Below are 20,708 nucleotides of genomic sequence, written 5' to 3' on the forward strand. Positions count from 1 at the left end.
TAATTCAATTTATAAAGATGGAAATAGATTAGAAGTTATGTCAAGCTGGAGAAGGATAGAGGGACTGAAAGGTGATTGCAAAGAGGTGTGGAGCTTTTCTTTTCGGAGTAGTGAAATTGTTCTAAAAAATTGTGTGGTGATGAATGCGCAATGCTGTGATTATACCAAAAGTCATTTTTCATACACTTTGGATAGACTGTATGGTATGTGAATATATCTCAATAAAACTGCTTTTTAAAAATCTTTTAAAAAAATTAGAAAGTAAATATATACACACACACATATACTCTTGGTTTAGAAATATAAAAATACAATATGAATATAATATAACCTGGTCTCATAAAGTTAACATGGGGAGACTATGAACAACTGAGATTAGCATTTACTTTTCAACTTTCTAGAAAACAAAAAGTACCCACCCCCCAAAACAGTCCCTTTCCTCAGCTCCTAAAAGGTGGAGAACAAGGCTTTCAAAATCACCGTAGCAGCGTCTTCAATGAACTACAATTCCCAGGGGACTCTAGGGCTGGGCCCTTCGTTCCTCCTTGTTGGGTCCAGACTCCATCTCCCAGAAATCCCAGTTTCTGGATGGGAAACGGCAGTTCCCGAGCGCCCCCGCGCGGCGCACTTCGGCGAAGCTGTAGTTCCCGGCGGCCCTTGCGGCAGGTTCCGGGCATTAGGACGGGTCGCGATGGCGGGGGCTGGTTCTGCTGCTGTGTCTGGGGCGGGGACTCCGGTGACAGTACCCGTAGGCCGCGACCTGTTCGCCGAGGGGCTCCTAGAGTTTCTGAGACCCGCTGTACAACAGCTCGACTCTCACGTCCACGCCGTCAGGTGCCCTAGAGGGAAGGTTGGAGGGCGGGGCCAAGGAAAGGGCGGTTTCTAGATGGTGGTTAGGTGCCACTAAGAATAAGTTTGGGAAATTGATTCGAGGCAGGGCAAAACGGGTGGAAGGCCGCAGGTTGGCGGTGGGGGGTGTTGAGGCTCGCTTCTCTCAGCACTTGGCAATCAGTAGGGGAATCAGTTTCCTGAGTTCCATCAGCTGATTGACCGTCTGGGCCTTGTACCCCTTTGCAGAGAGAGCCAGGTAGAGCTTCGGGAACATATTGACAACCTAGCTACAGGTGAGTGAGCATCCCCATAGATCCGGAATCCTCCACTTTACTCTCAGGATCTTTTCTTTTGCCCGCCCCAGGGCTGGGTGTCTGTCACTTGCTTCTAGGACATCAGGGCTGCCAATGGACGTCTTTCAGGGATGTCTTAAGTCTCTAGCGGTTATGGCCCATTTACGTGAACGTGTGTTTTCTATTCCATCACTGACCTGCTTTCCCTGAGAACAAGACATGAGCCAATAGGCGTTAGTTGCACCTCACTTCCACCCCCAGAATTATGCCGCATCAATGAGGACCAGAAGGTGGCCCTGGATCTTGACCCCTATGTGAAGAAGCTCCTTAATGCTCGGAGACGAGTCGTATTGGTCAACAACATTCTACAGAATGCCCAGGTAAAAGAATTTCTCGCAACAGTGATTCTTTACCCTGCTTCATAAGTCCTTAAGGTATTCTCCAGTTTTCAAGGGTGGCACGAAGTCTTCAACATGAATCACAGTAATTTAAAAAATCTTTCGGGAAAAGGGAGTTGTAAACTATTAATAGAACTCATTATGCTCATTCTCCAAACCCAGGTGGTCATTTACGTTATTTTATATCTTAGAAGACTGACCTTGAGACGGACCAAGCCCAAGATATTTTGCAGTGTCTACTTGGCAATGAGCTCTAAAGCCTTTCATAGAGCAGTTATTAAACTCTAAATCTTTTGTCTTATAGGAACGGCTGAGACGTCTAAACCACAGTGTTGCCAAGGAAACGGCCCGCAGGAGGGCAATGCTGGATTCAGGAGTTTACCCCTCTGGTTCCCCAAGCAAGTAACACAGGCGACAGGAGGGACCTATGGCCTCAGAATAGCACAAGAACTGTTCCCCAGCTGCCTTGTTTCAGCAGTCATAAGACGACTCCAAGAGATACTTAAGTACCTTAAGACCTTGGGACATCAAAAAGGCAGCCCTAAGGTTTGCATTTGAAGCAACCATCTGTGCGGATCGCAAGAAACTTGTGTTCCCAAAGGACTTAAGACTTGATATAATGGCACTTACTGCTTTCCAAGTATGAGCTGAGACCTCAACATTTGATTTTTAAAAGCTTCATACCCAAGGCCCACCTCCCTCTTCTTTAGGCCTTGTTAATGAGGGTATGGTCTCCTGTTACATGCCTGGTGGTTGGGGGCTGGACAGCATGTCCTCTACCTAGTGATTTCTCATATTCCTTTGTTTAGAGGATTTGGAAAAGGCAGGCAAAGTCAAGGTGAATGACTTCTGCCCACCCACTTTTGTTGACTGCACTGGCTTGATTATAATAGCAGTATTTCTAGAATTCAATAAATGCTTAAAACAGTACTCTAGTTTACTTTGATATGGGGAAAGGTTTTGAGAGTCATCTGTACTTTGTTAATTAAAATTGCTTCAAATTGTGACTTGGTATTTACTATTAAAGGACCCAAGTATTATTTTCAGTGAAAAGAATATAGAAAGCAAAAGGAAACAAAAAAGGTGGTCAGATGCCAAGAAAAAACAAGACTAAGAATCCTACTAGGAAGTACTTTAATTGTTCTTAGAAAAAAAAAAATTTCTAACAGTTCACATTTCAACAACAAGGTACTGGTCGAGAGGGGTTTCCAGGAGTTGGGGATTCTGGAGTATCAGGAAGAAAAGTTGGTATCCTGCTTCACTCTAGATGGATGGCATAGGTCATAAACGGGAGATTTCTGGCTGATAAGCCATTATCAGAACCCAGTGGAATGACACCTTCTCTATGGTTTTTCCTTCTTGTTCTCTTTCCCCTATCCCATAGAAATGCCACCATAGAAAGCCCAATAGCAATTAGGTTAGGCTCCAGTCTTTCCCTTGGACAGGAAAGGGAATGAAGAGAGGGGAGGGTCACTCCTGAGTCTCCATGCTTTCCTCTTCCTCTCCTTGAGGTGGTTCTTCTGTATTCTCCTCCTCTTCCTCTCCTTCCTTCTTTTCTGGAGGCTTCTCATAAGCCTTTTCTGAAGGTGTCACTATCACTCCATCCCAGGTGGATATTTCAGAAGCAAGATCTAGAAGCCAAAGAATGGGGATTTTAGACAAGTAGCCCAGCATTTAAGCCATGGAAATATTAAGATCTCTGAGTAGTATATAGCTTCTTTATAGACCACAGAGGACCATAAGGAGGCCCTATTCCACAGTGGTTACTCACAGCTAGCATCACCCTCCTGGCCAAGGATCTTTCTGAAGCCTCCATGAGAGAGTATTCGGACGAGAGTCTGAGCTGTGTAGCAGACCATGTCCTGAAGGAAAGCAAAGTAAGGGTAAATTAGCAGGGAGAACCAAAGTACCTTACTAGACTAACATCATCCTTGTGAAAAAAAGAGATGAAGATAACTTTTAATCTCAGAGCCAAAGTCTTTGAGAACGCCAAGTTTCTTCCCTGACTCCTAAAAGACCACATTCCATTTTCCTTTTGACCAGGAATATTCAAGGGTGGGACAGAACAGACCTTTTCATATTGTCCCAATACCTGTTGTTCCAAAGTCATGACTGTGTGTACTCTGAAGTTACCACTTTCACAGGGGTCAGTGATACCCACTGAACCTGGCAGGAACAGTCCTGCAGCAAGAATCTGTAAGCAACGCCTGAAACACAAGGCAGGTATTTTTAAAAAGCACAAAACAACATATTCCTAGCCCCACACCCAAAGAAGCAGGTTGTACCTGTATGCCACGTTGAGGGCCAAAGGCTGTCTGGTGGGGTTGTTCATCACAGCATAGTGCCCCTGGAAAACAATCAATCTCAAGTAGGAATTCTATCCTCAAACTAAACTTTAAACCATCATTAGCATAGGAAAACTTTATTAAGGTCTAGCCAAAATGTTGACATTCAGGGACAATTCTGAAACAGCTCCTTGTTCAGTAATTTCCAATACAACAATAATGAAATGACAGCAGTAATGACAATAAAGGGCCACTGTAACTCAACAACTACTCATTTCACTGAATAATTCAAAAAACCCAATGAAGCAATAAAACTTTTAATCCTTATTGGATTACTTGTCCACCAATGAGATTTCTCTTAAGCTTCACCTAATGTCAGATTCTGGTAGGTTTCAGAGCAACTACTATTAAATAGGGATGATTAGGAACTCCAATTGTCCTTGACTTACAAGTAGATCGAGGATCCAGGGTGTGAGGGGTTCAAAGCCAGGAAAACGAATCCTCAAGTCCTTCAGCAGTCTGATGAGAACTTTAACTCTGAAATATTAATAGTAGTAAGATCAGGTACTTCCACACCTGAGGTACAGAGCTAAAACTATTTCTAGAACTACACATTCTCTTTCTGTCCATCTAAATTGCTTACTTAAAGTAAAATCCAACAGATCACAGCCAAAACAGTTCTGGCAGAGGAAGTATGGGAGGTATCCTGTTATTCCTGCAGTTAGCAGGGTTAGGTTATCTCAGCTCAAAATAGGAAGGGACTCACGTGGACTGAGAAGCATTTTCCTCAAACCAGCGAGCATGCCGGATGGCTGCCAAGGCACTCTGCAATACTTTGATATCCACTAGAAGACAAAACAAAAACAGGATGAGATGAACATTCCTGTCATAAAGCAAGCAATCCAATCCCACTGCCATAGTCCAAGAACTAGGAAGGAGGGAAATGGACTTGGCCCAGTGGTTAGGGCATCCGTCTACCACATGGGAGGTACGCGGTTCAAACTCCGGGCCTCCTTGACCCGTGTGGAGCTGGCCCATGCGCAGTGCTGATGCGCGCAAGGAGTGCTGTGCCACGCAGGGGTGTCCCCCGCGTAGGGGAGCCCCACGTGCAAGGAGTGCACCCCACAAGGAGAGCCGCCCAGCGCGAAAGAAAGTGCAGCCTGCCCAGGAATGGCACCGCCCACACTTCCCGTGCTGCTGACGACAACACAAGCGGACAAAGAAACAAGACGCAGCAAACAGACACACAGAACCGACAACGGGGGGGGGGGGGTGTTAAATAAATAAATAAAAAATAAAAAAAAGAACTAGGAAGGAGGGCAAAATGATTTAGCTCTTCTTCACCCAGTGTTCCTCAGATTAACAAATTACTAGTCCAAAAATCACTATATCTCTTCCAAATCAAATCTAAAAGCATGCAACAACTCACAATTTTCTCCAAAAGTCTATCACCCCAATAAATACTTCCTCAGGTATTTTAAGTCTTCAAATTGCTTGCATGGCCATCCTGTCTTTGAACATTTCACTAGCAATCAGGTAAAACTATTTCCAAACAGCAGAAGGAGATTGCAAAGATAAAGAGAAACTTAGGTCCTTCAATTCCAAGAAACTTGTGCGTGGACAGAAACAAGCTAAGTAAACTCAACAGCAACTTTATATCACATCTTTAACCAAATATCCAAGCAATGGGCACACACACACACAAAAAAAGAACTAACAATGGAGTTCTGGGTCCAGTTTTCGGAGATTGGGTGGCACTGTTGTAATAAGAATCTTCACTGTAGCGTCAGAAGAACTGATCTCAAAGCCAGTTTCATTGGTCAGCATGGTTAAAACTGAAGGAAAAGAAAAGTCAAAAGCTCTAATTCACATTTCCATTAGATGACCAAGGTTAAATCTAGGATGGGGGGTGGAAATCGGTAGGTTTTTTTGTTTGTTTTTTCAATAGCAAGAAGAATCTTGAATGAGTATTTAGAGCACAGAAGGGAGATCAAATGGATTGTCAACACCTAAGGTCCCTACAAAATCTTCCCAATATAAAATTCTGCTTTTACTCTTCCACCTGACCTGACTTTGTTGAGAATATACTTAATTATAGGATCTAGCTACTATGGCTACTAAATACATATTCAGCAACAAAGACAAACCTTCAGAAGGATCCTGTGCTCTTAGGCTTTCCACAACTTTGTTCCCCAGGGCAGCAACAGCTTCCACTAGATTGTGAAAAAAGGAAATAGAGAATGTTGTAATTTATTTATATAGACTTTCTATACATCTCTAAGCTACTTTGCACACTTCATTTCTACCCCATTTTTCAAGGCAGAAGCAAGAGTGTGTAATAAACACTTATAAAAGGGGAAGCCAAGGCCTAGAAGATAACTTGGAAGGCTTTAGGGGAAAAGATACCTGCTACACCCATACCCTTCTCCTACAGAGGATTACTTATCAGTGGTACTAAAGATATTTTGGGCTGGATAATTCTGGTGGGGGAGAGCTATCCTGTGCATTATAGGATGTTTAGCAACAACCCTGGCCTCTACCCACTTGATGCCAGTAGCACTCCCTAGTTGTGACAACCAAAAATGTCTCCAGATATTGCCAAATGTCCGGGAAGGGGGGGGGGAGGCAAAATTGCCTCTAGCTGAGAAACACTATTAGTTCTTTCAGACAATACTCAAGTTTGCCCCCAGTTACCCCAACATACATCATAAAATAAAGTTCCCACTTCTCTTCCAAACATACTTTTTCCCAAGAAATTTAGGCTTTGAAGACCCCTATGCCCAAAACGCAACTGCTATGTTCTGCTTCTGTGACCAAAAAGGGGTATACTCACATGTTGGTAGAATCTTTAGAATTACTACCAGGTCAGCCACGTTGTGTCCTGTGGTCATTGTTCCCTTTTTGTATGATCCTACCTGTCGGACTTCCTCAATTTGCTGTTGGAAAAGGGATTTCAAAAAAGCTTATAAGAAAGAAGGCTGCCTAGTTTCTCTGAGAACTCCATTACAAGGCTTCTTATTATCCATATTTAGATATAAGAGAGGCCAAACCATATCCACAAAACCACATGAAAGCCTGATATATCATGGCTAGCTGATAACAGTGATACAAGGCTTGTCTACAAGATCAGCACTACAAAGGAATTCCACTGCATGTTCCCATTTTAGGCTTGGATTTGGATAAAAGGAAACTGAAGAATTAAGAGACAGAAGCCAAGAAACTGCCACAGTAGAGAAGCTGCCCTTTCTTAGGACTTATCTAACAAAAACTCACCACTTCAAATGTCCCTGGAGCCACAATTAAATTGTCAATCACATTGTTTATTTTTGTCACCAGAGAAAGGATGGAGGCCTGGAAACAGCATAAGACAAAAATTCTCTCAGGTGAAAAATCACAAGCAATTTCTCAGAGTTTCAATATTTTCTCATAATCCTTTTCATACAAGCTGAAACAATACCAACACAGAGCTTTAAAAACATTTTGATCCTTCTGGCCTTGAATATGCCAAAAGGGAACTTTGTGATCCCATAAATAGATTTCCCAATAAAAACCTGAATATATATGTAATCTGTTAATATACTCAGCTGGCTTTCTATCTCCATTCACAATGAAAAATAAGAACAATTAAACCCTCTCTGGGATTCAGGCTCTAGTAACATTGGTCTTAACCTCATCTAAGGTTATCCACTTTTCTAACTTACTTAGAGAACTCTCAGGCAGGAAGTCAAAATAACATACCTGTTCAGCAGAATTGGGAGCAAGGTCCTGATTCCTCTTCAGCAAGGCCTCACTGAAGGAGGTTTCATCAGGTGCTGGTTTGACCCTGGGAAAGGCCATTTCACACTGAAACAGAAATCAATTATTTACAAACAATAAACAGACTGTTTACCCAAAATAATAAGTGCTATGTAATGTTGCTACAATAGTACATGTAACAGAACAGCCATAATTCAAGGTCATTACTTTTATATTGATAAGCCAGATTGTACAATTAATTATTCAGAACAAAAAGTACAATCATATCACTGCCAATAGTAGCCATGAAATCATCTCTTCACCCTGTTTACACTTTTTTGTATGTAAAACAACACACAGCTGACTCAAATCCAATTCTATTCACAAATCCCTGTACCTGCTCCATTTGACTTCATTAACAGGGGGATGTTAAACTCCACTTATATGTTTATGGTAAACAGCAGCCAGAAAATTCCTATTAACCCAAGGTACTCACCAAATAGAAATCAAATGGGATATGTGGCACAAAGGGCCTGAACCTAAAACAAGAAAAACAGTCCAAATTATGTACCACACAGAAATCAAATGAGCTGTTTGGCACAAGCTGCCTTAACTTAGAAACAAAGCAAAGCAGTGTTTTTATGTCCTCTCTTTCACAAGTTTGGTTTTCTAGCACCTCCTGGAGGCTGACATCAAGAAAGAGAGCTCTCTTAGTATTCCAGATGACATCCAGCTTCCTGAACAGATAAAAATTTAACTAAGATATAAAACAATCGCTCAAAGTTGGAAGTTCTAAAAATCTACATCATAACTGCATACTGCACCCAAACCTTTCACTCAACCACTGACATCTAGTTAATAGGTTCACATATTAGGATTACAGTGCACCAGCCATTTTGAAAACATTTGTGCCCTCAGACTTGGTAACAGTCTCCTGTAGGGAATCTTTCTTAGTCAAGTCAATATTTAGCAGGACAGCATGAAAAGAGATATTGCTAATAAACCACTGTCAGACTTCACAAAAAACAGATAACACTAGTCCACTCCAAATTCCAATTTAGATAATTAAAAGAGAAACCAACCAGTGCAGAGATGCTAAAAACTGGCACTCACCCTCCTCCTGGGCCTCCTCTGGAACCAAAGCGCCCACCACGACCACGGCCTCTGTCACCCCTAGAAATGAATACAAGGATTTTGTTTTTTGCATGTCCTCCCATGGCCCACTGGATGGAACGTGGGAGAGTGTGGGCTATGGTGTGGACCACAGGCCATGGGGTGCAGCGATGCCCAGAGATGTACTCACCAGATGCAATGGATGTGTCATGATGATGGGGGAGAGTGTTGCTGTGGGGGGAGTGGTGGGGTGGGGGCGGTGGGGGTGAATGGGGACCTCATATTTTTTGAATGTAATGTTTTTTTAAAAAATGAATAAAATAAAAATTTTTTAAAAGAGGATTTTGCTTTGACTTCGCTGCAGCAATCTCCACTCTATCAACCACATCATTTCAAATTAGCCAACTTCGATTGTTACAGTAAACAATCCCTCTAGAGGCCAAGTGACCCTACTCCAATCACTTACACTTCTCCCCATTCCAAATGGTACCCATCCCCTCCCCATCCAAGGTAATTTTAATCACACCACCAGATAATGATGGGGCCTAGATACTGAATCCCTACATACCCTATTAATTCCAGAAGTTATTCTGAGATTACAGTGGTTGCCCATTTATTCACTAACGTATTTTAGAACTTACTGATCATGGCCTATTATGTGAAGCAACTGGCACTGAGGCTGAATGGGCAAGTTCCAACCTTGTCAGTCTAGACCAGCGGCTATTAACCTTTTTTGTTCCACGGACCCTTCTGCCAGGTGAAAACCACGGAACCCTTACGAAGTCCACACTATACTGTGTACTAGTTAATAAGTACATCACACCCGCACCAGGACGTCCCCACAAGAATAACGTTTGTTTGCATTTCAATTCAAGCTCAAGCACCCCTTGTTAAGATCTAGACGGAGTAGGGGTATCTCTCCACGGATGATCCTGGGATCTGGGGACACCCCCTCTCAGAGACAGAGAAGTCGAGCCCGCCTCCCCACTCCTGGGCCCCACCCCCATCCCAGGCCTATTTTCCCCGCCCCAGCCGGCCCGCGACCCCTCCTCCGCTCCCAGGGCGGGAGATCTCAGGTTTTAGACCAGCCCCGCATCTTCCTCAGGCTCCTACCGGCCCACCTTCTCAAAGCTTCTCAAAGTTTCGGGTCGAATACCCGAAACTTTCTTAGATCACCCCGGTCCCCTTACCTCATGGCGCCCTAAATCCCGAACAATGGAGACCACACCAACCGCCCCTTTCCTCTGAGAAGCCGACAACTGGAGCAACAGCTTGCCGGCGTCCTCCAACAAAACACAGCGCCATTGGCTCCCGCCTTACCCCGTCGTTTGTGCCTATTGGTTTATTTTGGCAAGCCGGCTTAAGAACCAATTAAAAAAACCCTTGCTCTCTCAGGAAGCAGCCAGTAAGAACAGGCTCGGTAGCAAAGACATTTCTTTTCTCAAACACTAGGTAGCGCCCGTAAAGAGACGTCAGGATCCCAAACACATTAAGAAAACTTTCTATATGATATTTTCAAAGTTGGTTTAGGAGGTAGCAGAGTGGCGCAGCGGAAGCGTGCTGGGCCCATAACCCAGAGGTCGATGGATCGAAACCATCCTCTGCTAGCCCGCTACTTCTTTTCCCCCTTCCTTACTTTCTAGGGTAATACGTGTAATTTTAATTCCTTTAATTTTAATTTTTTCTCTAGATGCTAACGCCATCTTTCTAATCTTCCTTCCTCAAAATGTAGCATTTCAAAGCTGCTTCTGGCACTGGCGAGGAAAGAAGGCAGCAGTGAACACTACACTTGTGTGGTTCACGGAAGGCTAGAAACTCGAGGCAAAAAGGGAGGAATTGTACTGACTGAAAGAGACGAAAACGCTTTGTGGTGAGGGGCTAGAAGGGAAACAGGCAGCCTTTAGAAGGGGACTCAGAAAAAGGGAGCAAGGAAATTGGCACCGAGAGGACTCAACCCATCTTTGTTCCCCACTTTCCCCCAGCTCTCTTCTCTCCTCACTCTACAAACTGGCGGATTTCGTCCTTATATAAGGTATACTGTGTTTGTATTTTTTAAATCAATTTTATTGATACATCCTAATAAAGCGTACAATCCATCCGAGGTGTACAATCAATAGTATTTGATATAATCACTTCGCTGTGCATTCATCACTTTAGTCATTATTAGAGAATTTTTCATTATCCCAATAATAACAAAAAACAGACAAACATAAAAATCTCTACCCCTTAATAATCACCTTTCACTCTTTCTGCTACTCCTGCCGTACATAGATGCTATTCTGTTTCCATCTTTCTATTTATTTCTATTTGTATTCTGTATAGATGGAATCAAACAATATGTAGTACCTTTTGTCTAGTTTCTTTCACTTAGTTTTTTTTCCTTTTTTTTTTTTACCCTTAATGGAAGATTATTAATGTATTACTATACATTACTGTCCATATTTTGCTTCCATTGGATTTTTGCCTGATATTAACATCTTGTAACATTAACGTACATTTGTTCAGTTTCAAAGAAAAACTGTATTTATACTTAAATCAATCATATTGCTACGGCCTCTCTATTGTCCCTTCTGTTATCCACCCCCCTTCTTACCTTCTTTGGCATTGATCAATTAATGTTTATTATTACTTTTCCCCCTCTGTTAATGGGAAATTATGGCACTCTTTTGCTACTCTTAGTAGCCACCCTAAAAATTACAACATGCATCCTTTTTTTTCCTTGTTATTTCATTTATTTACAGTAAAAATGAACACTATCAGCTGCTTCTGTCTTCTTTTAAATCTGTCCATAAATTGCCTTTGTCCAATTACATTTTAAGCATTTATCTTTAGTTTTTAATTACTTCACACAAGCATTTTACACATTAGTGATAGTAACCCTTTATCAGTCATTTGTTGCAACAATTAACAAACTAGAAAAACATTTAAGAAACAATATAAAAATTCATTTTTCCTGTCGAAAGGAGAGAGTTCTCCTTCTCATCTTCCTAAAAAAAATACATCTTACTTTCCAAATATTTGCTATCTTTCACCAAGCAATGAAATCCAATGAAATCTGTGCCTTTCATCACATTTAATTAACTAGTGCCTTTCCAGTGAAATCAGTTTTTTTCAACCACTGTCTGTAATAAAGATGCACTTTCAGAATCCAATAAACTAAAAACTTTTTGTTGTCTATTATTATCATATTAGGTAAATGTAGTCCCATAGCAGAATCAAGAGACATTATGATAGTTTCAAAGGCAAATTAACTGAAAGGAGGAAAAAAATACCTTGTTTTTAGAAACAGGAAGGTTCTCACCTTTGAATGAAGTTTAAAATATACAAGTTAGGGCTCTGACCATATAATAAGAAACAATATTCAAAGTAAGGTCACAGTCCTGAACTGTCCTACTGTTTTGGATGGAAAATCCTTCCACAATAATTTTTGGTAATAATTAGTTTAAACTGCATTATAATTCTAAAGAACAAGTTAATCAAGGAACCGTATATTTTAGATTCCCAGGTTTTTATTATGACTACAAGTAAATACTAGTTCACACCTATCACCAATGACTCAGATATTTTCTAATGAATTGACCATAACATTTCCAAAGTTTTGAAATGGTCAACAGACCATAGGAAGACATTTCTTTAGGATCCTGTTTGAAACCAACAGCTCCATCAAACTGCTGACCTTGATTCAGGGTCAAAACAACATGCAAAGTCTAATGTTATGCAACATTTTCACCCTCCTCCTGAAATATAAGAATAAGTTAATTCCATTTACCACAGCCATTCCCTCCAGAATTACATACTATTGCTGTTATGTAATCTTTTATATATTTTATTGATATATAATTTATATAGAGTAAAATGCACAGATCTTAAGAGTGCAGCCCATAGTTTTGAGTAATGTATTAAGTACATGAAACCATACCCAGATTAAGATAAGGAACATTCTTATCACCTTGGAAAGTTCCCTCGAATATATCCTCGTTTCACCTTTGTTTTTGAAGTATAGTTTCCTTCCTAGGTGTCATGGGTAATTTTATGTGCTAACTTGGCTAGGTTATGGTGTCCAGCTGTTTGGTTAAACACTGGCTGGGAGGTAGCTGTGAAGGTATTTTGCAGATGGAATTAGCATCTATAATCAGTTGATTTTGTGTAAGATGTGAATGGGCCTCATCCAATTAGTCAGAGACCTGGAAAGCAAAGAACTGAGTGTTGCAGAGATGAAGAAGAAATTCTGCCTCAAGACTATGCCCCTCTACTTTGGAGGTTCTAGCCTGCTGCCTTCCCTTACAGATTTCAGAATCAAGGCTTCAACGTCATACCGGCCAGAACTTCCCCGCACTTCAGAATTTATCCTGCCCTGTGTTATTCTGCCTTGCCAGTCCCCACGATCATGTGAGCCAGTTCCTTAATATAACCTTCTTACTATAGATATACATATATCCGGTAGGTCCTGTTTCTCTGGAGAACCCTGACTAGTACATTAGGTTGGAGGTTCTTTTCTTTCAGCACTTTTATAATATTATTCTACTGTCTTATAGCTTCCACGTTTGCCATAGGAAAAACAGTTGTCATCTAATTGTTGCTCCTTGGAAGCTAGTCTTTTTTTTCTTGCCATTTTAAAGATATTATCTTTGATTTAGTTTCCTGCAGTTGCATTCTGATGGGTCTAGATGTGGATTTTTTAAAAAAAATCTTGTTTGAGGTTTGTTGAACTTTCTGGGAACCATTGAATCCATGGCTTGATGTTTTACATCTATTTTTAACATTTCTCAGCCATTCTTTTGAAATATTGCTTTTCTCACAGTATTCTCTAAGTTTCTTACCTCTCTTTTATGTTTTCCCCTCCTTTTACTCCATGCTTCATTCTGATTAGTTTTTGTCTTTTCACTAATTACTCCTCAGTTGAGTCTAACCTGCTATTAAACTTATCAACTGATTGTTAATTTTGGATTTTGACTATTTTGGTATTTCTGGTTTGCTTTATTCCTAGGATTCCCCTAGGAGTGCAGCTTTTCAGGATCCTAACCCAAAACAGGAAGATGGTTTACCAGGGTTCTCACCTTTGAGAACATTGGACTTCAATTTTTGCCTCACTAGCCCCACACAGCCTATTTTCAATCAGCAATTCAGATCAGTAAATGACCCGAATAAATGTAGCCCTACTGCTGGGCTCACCATTCTGTTTTCTTGTTCTTTCATGCTTTCAGAACAAGAATGCCTCACTATCTAATTAATTCTTTGAGTTCCAGCATTCTTGGTTGTCTTCAGTTGAAGGTTGGACAGATTACTCCCATTATTGAAAGAGAAACTCAGTTACCAAACTCTGCCTCTAGTCCAGTCAATTTTTCTGAGCTCCAGTTCCTCTAATCCAGTGGCCTTTTGGATACCTCTACTTGGCATCTACACATGGCTCAAACTCAATAAACTGGAATTATCATCCCTCAAAGATTTGCATCTTCAGTTTCTCAACTACTGGGTCAATGTCACCTAGACCTCTGATTTGTGTACTGTCTTCTCTTTCCAAAGTCCACTTGATTCTACTTAGGAAACACCTCCCCATCTCCCATCTACCTCCCCTGTCTGTGGAACCCCTCCACCTCCTATAGGATAAGAAATGCAATCTGCAGCCAGTCAGACTAAAGTTTTCCTGGTCTGCCCTCACCCAGCCTCTTTCTAGCCTCTCCTCCTCAGTTATTTCTACATACACACACCTTACATCCTAGATTAAGATTGAAATCTTGAAAACACAAACTCCTACTGTAGCCTGACAGGTAATGCAAATGAGTGAAGCAGTATGGGTAGGAACCGTGATAAACTACACTCATCTAAAGGAGGGAATGGGTTCTTGGTTCCAGCTGATTGTTCACAAGGGGATGTGGGAACTAGATTGCCAGTTCTTTTAATACCTCAAGAAATCCAGATGTTTATGTGTATATGCTGATTTCTTTTAACTTTTTCATTGAAATAATTTCAAACTCACGGGACAGTTTCAGAAATAATACAAACCCCGTACAGAGATCCCCAATGTCCTTCCTCCCCCAGATACCTAAATTCATCAATTTTAACATTTTCCCATATTTACCATATCATTTCTATCATCTATTTATCTTCTGAACATATGAGAACAGGTTGCACACATCATAATCCTCACACATAATTCTTCCATTTACATTTCCTATGAAGAAGGTTATTCACTTATATAATCACGTTAAGTGCAGTTGTCAAGTTTAAAAAAATGTAATGCTGATATAAAGCTTATATTCTATATTCCAATTTTTTCCTTCTGTCCCAATAATGTTTTTTTAAAGATTTATTTATTTATTTCTCTACCCACCCTGGTTGTCTCACCCTGGTTGTCTGTTCTCTGTGTCTATTTGCTGTGTCGTCTTCTTTGTCCGCTTCTGTTGTTGTCAGCGGCACGGGAATCTGTGTTTCTTTTTGTTGCGTCATCTTGTGTGTCAACTCTCCATGTATGCAGCGCCATTCTTAGGCAGGCTGCACTTTCTTTCACACTGGGCGGCTCTCCTTATGGGGCGCACTCCTTGCGTGTGGGGCTCCCCTACGTGGGGACACCCCTGCGTGGCAGGGCACTCCTTGCACACATCAGCACTGCGCATGGGCCAGCTCCACATGGGTCAAGGAGGCCCAGGGTTTAGAACCACGGATCTCCCATGTGGTAGTCGGATGCTCTAACCACTGGGCCAAGTCCGCTCCCCCCCCCCCAATAATGTTCTTTTGAGCCTTTTCTCCTCAATTCTTAGATACCATCCAGTATCACGTATTGCATTTATTTGTCATTATCTCTCTGTTTTTTTTTTAAGATTTATTTATTTATTTCTCTCCCCTTCCAACCCCACCCGGTTGTCTGTTTTCTGTCTTTTCTGTGTCTATTTGCTGCGTCGTCTTCTTTGTCTGCTTCTGTTGTTGTCAGCAGCACAGGAATCTGTTTCTTTTTTTGTTGCTGCTGTTGCATCATCTTGTTGTGTCAGCTCTCCGTGTGTGCGGCACTATTCCTGGGCAGGCTGCACTTTCTTTCACGCTGGGCGGCTCTCCTTACGGGGCACACTCCTTGAGTGTGGGGCTCCCCTATTTGGGGGACACCCCTGCGTGGCAGGGCACTCCTTGCGCGCATCAGCGCTGCGCATGGGCCAGCTCCACACGGGTCAAGGAGGCCCGGGGTTTGAAGCGCGGACCTCCCATGTGGTAGGTGGACACCCTAACCACTGGGCCAAGTCCGCCGCCTGTCATTATCTCTTTAATTTTTTCTTTCTTTTTTAGATTGTGGAAACATATATACGACATAAATCTTTTCATCCCAAATCCTCCCAAGCATGCCATTCAGTGGGATTAATCACATTCACAATGTTGCAGTATCCTCACCACCATCCTAAACTCATTTTGCATTAAGTCACCATTGCTCCTATCCCCCACCTCTAGCACTCTGTATTCTACTTTCTGTCTCTACGATTCATTTTCCATGATATTTTCTTTGTGATTACCATGGTACTTAAATTTAACATGCTAGGGAGGCAAACTTGACTCAACAGATAGAGCATCTGCCTACCAGGGTTCAAGCCCAGGGCCTCCTTGACTCGTGTGGAGCTGGCCTATGTGCAGTGCTGATGTGCGCAAGGAGTGCCCTGCCACGCAGGGGTGTCCCCCACATAGGAGAGCCGCACGCGGGGGGTGCACCCCATAGGGAGAGCTGGCCCAGCGCGAAAGAAAGTTCAGCCTGCCCAGGAGTGGCCGCCACACACACAGAGAGATGACACAACAAAAAGAGACACAGATTTTTGGTGCCGCCGACAAGAATGGAAACAGACACAGAGAGCAGACAGCTGGTGGGGGGAGTGGGGAGGGGGAGAGAAATAAATAAAAATAAATCTTAAAAAAAAAAGTTAAGGGAAACGGACTTTGGCCCAGTGGTTAGGGCGTCCGTCTACCACATGGGAGGTCCGCGGTTCAAGCCCCGGGCCTCCTTGACCCGTGTGGAGCTGGCCCATGCGCAGTGCTGATGCGCGCAAGGAGTGCAGTGCCACACAGGGGTGTCCCCCGTGTAGGGGAGCCCCATGCGCAAGGAGTGCACCCATAAGGAGAGCCGCCCAGCGCGAAGGAGGGAGCAGTCTGCCTAGGAATGGTGCCGCCCACACTTCCCGTGCTGCTGACGACAACAGAAGCAGACAAAGAAACAAGACGCAGCAAAAAGACACAGAAAACAGACAACCGGGGGAGGGGAGGGGAATTAAATAAATAAAAATAAATCTAAAAAAAAAAAAAAAAAAAAAAAAAAAAAAAAAAAGTTAACACACTAAATCTGTAAAAAATAGTTTGCTTCCATACTAATTAACTTCAATAGTAATATATGCAAACTATTCCCATACCCCTCCACACTCCCACCTTTATGTAGTTTTTAATCACAAATTACATGTTTATACATTAAGAATCCCAAACCATTGATTTATTATTATATTTTATGTATTTGCCTTCTAGATCTCATAGGAAGTAAACAGTAGAAAATACAGTAATACTGGTATTTCTGTTTACTCATGTCATTATTCTTTCCCGAGATCTTCATTTCTTCATATGGCTTCGGTCAATTGTCTAGGGCTCTTGCCTTTCAACCTGCAGACTGCTTTCAGCATTTCTTGTAAGGACCCATCTTATGATGACGAACTCCCTCAGCTTTTTTTTAATCTGGGAATATCTTAATCTCTCCCTTACTTTTTGAAAGACGGGTTTGCTGGATACAGAATTCTTGGTTGGCAGTGTTTGTTTTTTTGTTCTTTCAGCACTTTGAATGTGTCTTCCGTTGCCTTCCTGCCTCCACGGTTTCCAGAGAAAAGCTGGCACTTAATCTTACTGAAACCCCCTTGTGTGAGATACAATGCTCTTTTGTGGCTTTCAGAATTCTCTCTTTCTCTCTTTTTTTTAAGAAACTTTAGATTACATAAATGTTATATGAAAAATATAGGGAATTCCCATATACCCCACCCCTTCTCCCTCCCACACTTTCCCACATTAACAACGTCTCTCACTAGTGTGTTACATTTGTTACAATTGATGAACACATATTGAAGCATTGCTACTAACCATGGTCTATAGTTTACATTATAGTTTACGCTTTGCCCCACCCAGTTTTATAGGTTTTGACAAAATATATAATGGTCTGTATCCATCATTGCAATGTCATGCAGAACAATTCCAATGTCCCCCAAAATGCTTCCGTGTTACCCCTATTCTTCCCTCTTCCTCACCTCAGAGCCTCTGGTGACCACTGCCTTTTTTTTTTTTTTTTTTAATTTTCAATTTATTTATTTATTGAGGTACCAGGATTGAACCCAGGACCGGGTATGTAGAGCCAGCGCTCAACCACTGAGCCACATTGGCTCCCCTGCCTTTATTTTATTTTATTTTAAAGATTTATTTATTTCTCTACCCCCCACCCCCCACACCCCGGTTGTCTGTTCTCTTTGTCTATTTGCTGCGTCTTCTTTGTACACTTCTGTTGTTGTCAGCGGCATGGGAATTTGTGTTTCTTTTTGTTGCGTCATCTTGTGTCAGCTCTCCGTGTGTGCGGCACCATTCCTGGGCAGGCTGCACTTTCTTTCACGCTGGGCGGCCTCTCCTTCCGGGGGTGCGCTCCTTGTGCATGGGGCTTCCCTATGCGGGGGACACCCCAGTGTGTCAGGGCAGCATGGCATCAGCACTGCGCATGGGCCAGCTGCACACGGGTCAAGGAGGCCCAGGGTTTGAACCGCGGACCTCCCGTGTGGTAGACGGATGCCCTAACCCCTGGGCCAAGTCTGCCGCCCTCCCCTGCCTTTATATCAATGATACAATTTCTTCCATTGCTTGAATAATAATAAGTGTACTTTAGTTCCTAACTTTGTCACTTGACAATTTGATTGTAAGATGGCATGGTGTAGGTCTATTTGGGTTTATCCTATTTGGAGTTTGTTGAGCAGGTTGGATGTTATAGCAGGTTGATATTGTTTATGGATTCCGAAAATAGATGTTGGATTGTGTTTGTAAACTGGTCTGTTCCTCTGGGCAAATTAGACTGTATTAGATTGACAGGTTTCACTTTTAGTTATTAAATCAAGATTAGGGCTTTTATTTAACCACATCATTAGGGTGTGCAAGTTTGCGTCCCCATCCCCTTTTTGGGTATAAAACACACTCTCACACAGAGAAGGAGAACACAGAGAGTTAGTTGTTGGTTTTTTTTTAAATCTTAATTTAATTCAATTTTATTTTTTCTCTCCCTCCCCCCCACCCCCCCACCCTGTTGTCTGCTCTGTGAGAGTTAGTTTTTATGCTGCAGCCACAGGAAGTAAAACACAGAGAAGCAGATACATGAGGATAGAGAGAAGGATCCATTAGACATAACAGAGTCTCCGTTAGACATAGCAGCATCTCCGGGAAGAGAGACGAGCTGTTCACCTGGTAGTTTACAGCTGGCCTTGTGTAGCAAGCAGAGCAGCTGAACCCAGAGAGAAAGGAGCCCCAGGGAGAGAGAGACCAGCCTTATGCTAACCTGCAGCTGAGAAAGGAAGGGGCTGGGACCACGGAGCCTTAGGAGGAAGAGAAAGGCTGAACCCCTGCAGAGACCACAGCCATCTTGCCATGGCCACAGATTTGATAAGGGAAGTAAATGACCCTTTATGGCCTCGTGACTGTAAGCGCCTACCCCAAATAAATACCCCTTATAAAAGCCAACAGATTTGTGGTACTTTGCATCAGCACCCTTTTGGCTGGACTGATACAGATATGTATATCCATGTCTTTTATTACTTTGGGGAAGTTTACAGCCATTATTTCTTGGAATATTCTCTCTGCCCCTTTCTGCTTTTTTTCTCCTTTGGGGTTCCTGCAATGCTTGATGGTGTTCCACAGGTTCCTCAGGCTCTCTTCACTTTTCTTCAGTGTCTCCTCTTTATGCTCCACAGACTACATGATTTCAATTGTCTTTTCTCCAAGTACTCTGATTCTTTTTTCTGCCCCTCCAATCTGCTGTTGAACTTTCTAGGGAATTTTAAATTTCTGTTACTATGGTCTTCAGCTGTGTTCGGTTCCTTTTCATAATTTCCATCTCTGTATTGAAATTCTGTTTGTGTTCATTTACCATTTTCCTGACTTCTTTAAGTTCTTTGTCCATGTTTTCCATTAGCTCTTTGAGCATATTTAGGACCACTTTTCTTACAGTCTTTGGAATGTTCCAGGTTTTATCCTCTTCAATCATGGCTTCTAATGCTTTAAGCTTTAATCTCCTTTGCCTGGGTCAGCACTTCCTATTTCTTTGAATGTTTTGAAACCTGACTCTTTTTTTTTTTTTTTAAGATTTATTTATTTATTTATTTATTTATTTATCTCCCCTTCCCCCTTGCCCCACCCCAGTTGTCTGTTCTCTGTGCTATTTGCTGCTTGTTCTTTGTCTGCTTCTGTTGTTGTCAGTGGCACAGGAATCTGTGTTTCTTTTTGTTGCGTCATCTTGTTGTGTCACCTCTCCGTGTGGGCGGCGCCATTCTTGTGCAGGCTGCCTTTCTTTCGCACTGGGTGGCTCTCCTTACAGGATGCACTCCTTGCGCATGGGGCTCCCCTACATGGGGACACTCCTGCATGGCAGGGCACTCCTTGCGTGCATCAGCACTGCGCATAGGCCAGCTCCACACAGGTCAAGGAGGCCTGGGGTTTGAACCGTGGACCTCCCATGTGGTAGACGGAAACTCTAACCACTGGTCCAAGTCTGCTTCCCTGGACCTTTTGATATTATAGTGTGTTATATCACCAGAATATAGATGCTGAGGCTTCTCTTCCTTAAGCTTGTATCCAGCTAGTGTTATGACAGCTTTCCTTGAATGCTAATAAGAAGGAGGTGAAGGAGGAAGAAGAGGTGGAGTAAAAGAAAACACCTTTCCTCCTCTTTGCAGATTGACCTACAGGGGTGCTCCCTTTCAGAGCTTATCCATACAATGAGTCTGGAGAATTGCTCAAGACCAAAGTGCATGGATCTTCTTTCTGCAGATTTGCATGTGGCCCTAGAAATTCCCCATTTG

General features: G+C 42.3%; 2 protein-coding genes and 2 non-coding genes across 4 annotated transcripts; 2 read left to right on the forward strand and 2 right to left on the reverse strand.

The window, feature by feature from the left end:
• The first annotated feature begins 647 nt into the window (after positions 1–647).
• Positions 648–2,072, forward strand: SNAPIN (SNAP associated protein). Its single transcript, XM_004474957.4, has 4 exons — positions 648–834; positions 1,078–1,124; positions 1,386–1,504; positions 1,827–2,072. Exons 1-4 carry the CDS (start codon positions 692–694, stop codon positions 1,926–1,928), a joined length of 411 nt encoding a protein of 136 aa, XP_004475014.1. The 5' UTR covers positions 648–691; the 3' UTR covers positions 1,929–2,072.
• A 567-nt stretch (positions 2,073–2,639) lies between these two features.
• On the reverse strand, positions 2,640–10,002 carry ILF2 (interleukin enhancer binding factor 2). Its single transcript, XM_058309677.2, has 14 exons — positions 9,846–10,002; positions 8,656–8,715; positions 8,039–8,081; positions 7,546–7,650; positions 7,081–7,158; positions 6,641–6,743; positions 5,955–6,020; positions 5,526–5,642; positions 4,574–4,652; positions 4,257–4,344; positions 3,808–3,869; positions 3,615–3,729; positions 3,294–3,384; positions 2,640–3,153 (listed from the first exon to the last, which is right to left on the reverse strand). Exons 1-14 carry the CDS (start codon positions 9,848–9,850, stop codon positions 2,993–2,995), a joined length of 1,173 nt encoding a protein of 390 aa, XP_058165660.1. The 5' UTR covers positions 9,851–10,002; the 3' UTR covers positions 2,640–2,992.
• A 188-nt stretch (positions 10,003–10,190) lies between these two features.
• Positions 10,191–10,262, forward strand: TRNAM-CAU (transfer RNA methionine (anticodon CAU)). Its single transcript has one exon. It is a non-coding gene; the product is annotated as a tRNA-Met (tRNA).
• A 1,948-nt stretch (positions 10,263–12,210) lies between these two features.
• LOC111759558 (small nucleolar RNA SNORA2/SNORA34 family) lies at positions 12,211–12,347 on the reverse strand. The gene has a single exon (XR_002793503.1). It is a non-coding gene; the product is annotated as a small nucleolar RNA SNORA2/SNORA34 family (small nucleolar RNA).
• Positions 12,348–20,708: the final 8,361 nt, after the last annotated feature.

The sequence above is a fragment of the Dasypus novemcinctus genome, chromosome 13 (assembly GCF_030445035.2).
Source record: "Dasypus novemcinctus isolate mDasNov1 chromosome 13, mDasNov1.1.hap2, whole genome shotgun sequence".
NCBI lineage: Eukaryota > Metazoa > Chordata > Mammalia > Cingulata > Dasypodidae > Dasypus > Dasypus novemcinctus.